We start from the raw sequence: 4,163 nt of genomic DNA on the forward strand, positions 1-4,163 counted from the left end.
TGTACAATCAGAGTACAGGTCTCCCTAGGGTATTATTTTATTTAGCTTCCATTTCACATGTCCTTGCCATCAAAGTTAATGTTTTTTTCCCTATACCTACTAATATTGTTCACAAAGTTGAAGGCGGTGAGCTGACAGAATCATAAGCACACCAGGCAAAATGCTTAGCAACATTTCATTTGTCTTTACATTCTGAGTTCAAATTCTACCAAGGCTGACTTTGCCTTTCAGCCTTTCAGGGTCGATAAAATAAGTATCAGTTCAACACTGGGGTCGATGTAAACAACGCATTCCCTCCTCCAAACTTGCTGGCCTTGTGCTAAAATTTGAAATCAATATTGTTCACAGATTCACTCTATATTCCAAATGATCATATAGCTGTAGATTTTGCTTATCTGAAAAGTTTCATATACAGAAAGAGCCGTCAATAGGAAATCCAAGATGTTACCTAACTGTCAGAATAAGTTGATATTTTGCCCAGAATAAATTTTCTGTCAGCTGTGCGTCTTAAGCCAAATTCAAAAATCACAATTGTTTGGTTGGGTAGTCTCTCTTACTTAGTACCAGTCACCTCTTTAAATGCATGACCTGCCATGACTAACTAATAAGCCATTCAAATCCATGTGAGTGGATTTGGTAAATGGAAACGTGTGTGTGTCTTTGTGTCTGTGTTGTCTCCCACCACCACTTGATAACTGGTGTAGGTCTGCTTATGTAACTTAGTAGTTTGGCAAAAGAGACAGATAGAATAAGCACCAGGCATAACAAATTATAAGTACTAAGATCAATTCATTTGGCTAAAATTCTTCAAAGTGTTGCCCCAGCATGTCTGCAGTTTAATGACTGAAACAAGTAAAAGATACATGATACAGTAAATTAAATATATATGCTCGAAATACGAGAGTAGAAAAACAGCCAACAGCTGATGAAGGGTCGTTCTTTATGTTGTTTGTCTAGTTTCCCATTTGTGTCTTTTGTTGTTCGAAAAAATAGTTCATATTCCATATACTCGTATTTCGTATTTTTTTGTTGTACACGTTTCATGTCATCCTGTGCCCACATATGCATATATGTATGTATATATATATATATATATATGTATATATATATATACATATAGATGTATGTACATATACGTATGCATATATGCATATATATATATGTATATATATTATTTATTGAGATATATATATATATATATATATATATATATATATATATATGTATGTATATATGGGGTGGTGGATGTGTAGGTATGTAGGTGTGTGTGTGTTTATGTATATGTGGGTGTGTGTGTTTATGTATATGTGGGTGTGTGTATAAATATGTGTGTGTGTATAAATATGTGTGTGTTTATAAATATGTGTGCGTGTGTGTGTGTGTTCATTTCTATATTTATTATCTACTGTGATTTTAGAAATTCATTAATCTTTCCTTAAACATATTATCATGTATCACAAAGCAATATACAATACAGACAGTGACAACTTGAAAATATATTTTTAAAGCCATAATTCTGTTTTTTTTTTTTGTTTTTTGGGTTTTTTTTTTTTAGCAGCACATTTCACAACAGCTATTAATCTTGTTTTGCAGTTGATGATGATGTACGAATAATTCGCCAATGTGCAACATCAGATGGCAAACTTGGTTGCGAAAGTCGAGTTGGAACCAAAAATATAAAGATGAAATACTGTCTCTGTGACAAAGACCGTTGTAACTCTGCACCAGTGCCAACAAGTTTTATCTCAAGGTTCCTGTTATATGGATTTGCCAGCATGGTGGTAGTCATCACTAGAACAATGCATAATGTCTTTTGAGAAGGCTCTTCAAAGACATCTTAATAACACGCCAAAATCTTACACAACTGCGGATGGTAATATGAAGAATGATTGAAAATGTTACGTCGAAAATGGAAAGAAAAGAAGAAAAAAATTTTTTTTTTTCAATACGAATAAATGTAAATGAGAACTGGAATGAAAAGTGTAACCAATTTTGCTTTTTTTTTTAATTAAAAATTTTTTTGATATTTTCTTATCTTTAATTTTTTTACTGTCTTTTCTAGGTTTGTTTGTATTATTTTTCTTTTGTCATTGTTGTCTGTTTAATATAATTTTTGTGTAACGTTTGTATAAATACATTTCTTTATATTCATTATATATACATTTATATATGCATGTGTGTATGTATGAGTTTGTATGAATATGTAAGTATGCATATATATATCTATAAATCAATATATATATATATATATATATATCCACACACATACACACAAATATATTCTCATGTATATATATGTATGTATGTATATATATATATATATATATATATATACTATTACCTTTGTGTCTATATGACAAAATATTGCTATTATTTGAAATATTAAAAAAAAAGATAAAATCAAATATACAGCATTTTTATTTCCATTTTTATTATATTTCCTTTTCCTTTCCATGTGTACTTGCATGTGTGTGTGTGTGTGTGTGTGTGTGTGTGCACGCGCGTTTGTGTGTGTGTGTGTGCGTTTGTGTGTGTGAGAGAGAGAGAGAGAGTATAACTCTGTGATTGTGCACATATATGTGTGCGTGTGTGTGTGTGTGTGTGCTTGCGTGCTAGAGAGAGAGAGGGGAGGAGAAGGAGGAGGAGGTGTGAGCGCGGGAGAGTGTATGTGTTTATGTGCATGTGTCCTTATTAAAGAAAGAAATAAGATATTACCTGAAAGGAAGTTTTAATTTGCATACAATTTTATTTTTTACTTTTTGAGTCTTGCAGAAAAGGAGAAATAAAGAATTCTTTCTTTGAAAAATAAAATAATAAAGAAAAAAATCTATGAAAAATCTGTTGAATGCTTTTAGAATGACTACTGAGAAAAATTCTGATGGAGTTAGTACTGATTACATAGCTAATTATGAAATAAGGCTTATTGCAAAATGATTGAGAAATGCATATAAGGTTTTGCTTTTGTTACCTCAAAAATAAAATTATGAAATGGATGAAAAGCAGAATGCAGAGGAAAGCAAAAGGGAAAGCAAATTCCATCTGATCTGTTAAATTGTTTTGGGAGAGATGGGTGATGAAACATGACGTCACCTGATCACTTTGTTAATGTTAACTTTTGTTACCTCCAAAATCTCAAGGGAGTAAATAAGAAATCGGTTATTCTAACTACATTGTATTTTCTAAATAGCATACACACACACATATATATATGTGTGTGTAAGTGCTTGTGTAAATAATAATAATAATAATAATAATAACAATAATAATAATAATAATAATAATAATAATAATAATAATAATAATAATAATAATATGAAAGGACATAATAGAAAGAATATTATGGTAATACTAATAATAATACTGAAAGAATAATAATAATAATAATAATAATAATAATAATAATAATAATAATAATAATAATGATAATGATAATGGTAATGATAGTGCAATATTCGAATTGAAAGGACAATCTTGTTTGGCTGCTATCAATGTCTTAACAACAACAAATTTTATTGTTGTTTTCAGTGTTGCTGTTGTTGGTGGTGTTGTTATTGTTTTTACTGTTGATGATGGTGGTGGCGATGGTGGTATTGGTGGCAGTGGCAGTAGTGATGGTAGTGGTGGTGGTGGTGCCAATGGTAATGATGATGATTTTGTTCAGTATTATTATTATTATTATTATTATTATTATTATTATTATTATTATTATTATTATTATTATTATTAACATTATTATCATTATTAATGGGCTGGCAGAATCATTAGAGCATCAGACAAAATGCTTTGTAGTATTTGTTGTGGCTCTTTTACATTCTTAAGTTCAAATCCCTCCAATATCAATTTTGCCTTTCGTTTTTCCAGGGCCAATAAATAGTCAACAACCGAAATCAATTTAACTGACCAACTCTTCCCCTCCAAATTTGTGGCCTCGCACCTAAGTAGGAAGTTTTTATCATTATTATTATTATTACCAATATTATTATTATTATTATTATTATTATTATTATTATTATTATTGTTATTATTATTATTATTATTATCACCATTATTAACTAAGTGAGGTATGGTCTCAACTTACATGTATATTTTTTCTGATCAGTATGGGATTTCATTTCTCTTGTTATAAATAAAACAAATGCCAGTAATATACACATATATATATA

At 29.8% G+C, this 4,163-nt stretch overlaps 1 protein-coding gene across 1 annotated transcript in view; it reads left to right on the forward strand.

The window, feature by feature from the left end:
- The window catches only part of LOC106879419 (uncharacterized), a 173,206-nt gene extending 170,801 nt beyond the window's left edge, over positions 1 to 2,405 (forward strand). Inside the window, exon 3 of the mRNA XM_014928978.2 lies at positions 1,594 to 2,405. Within this exon, the coding sequence (XP_014784464.1) occupies positions 1,594 to 1,817 (224 nt within the window). The 3' untranslated portion in view covers positions 1,818 to 2,405. The remainder of the gene's footprint in view (positions 1 to 1,593) is intronic.
- The last annotated feature ends 1,758 nt before the right edge of the window (positions 2,406 to 4,163 follow it).

This window comes from Octopus bimaculoides, chromosome 2, assembly GCF_001194135.2.
Source record: "Octopus bimaculoides isolate UCB-OBI-ISO-001 chromosome 2, ASM119413v2, whole genome shotgun sequence".
Classification (NCBI taxonomy): domain Eukaryota; kingdom Metazoa; phylum Mollusca; class Cephalopoda; order Octopoda; family Octopodidae; genus Octopus; species Octopus bimaculoides.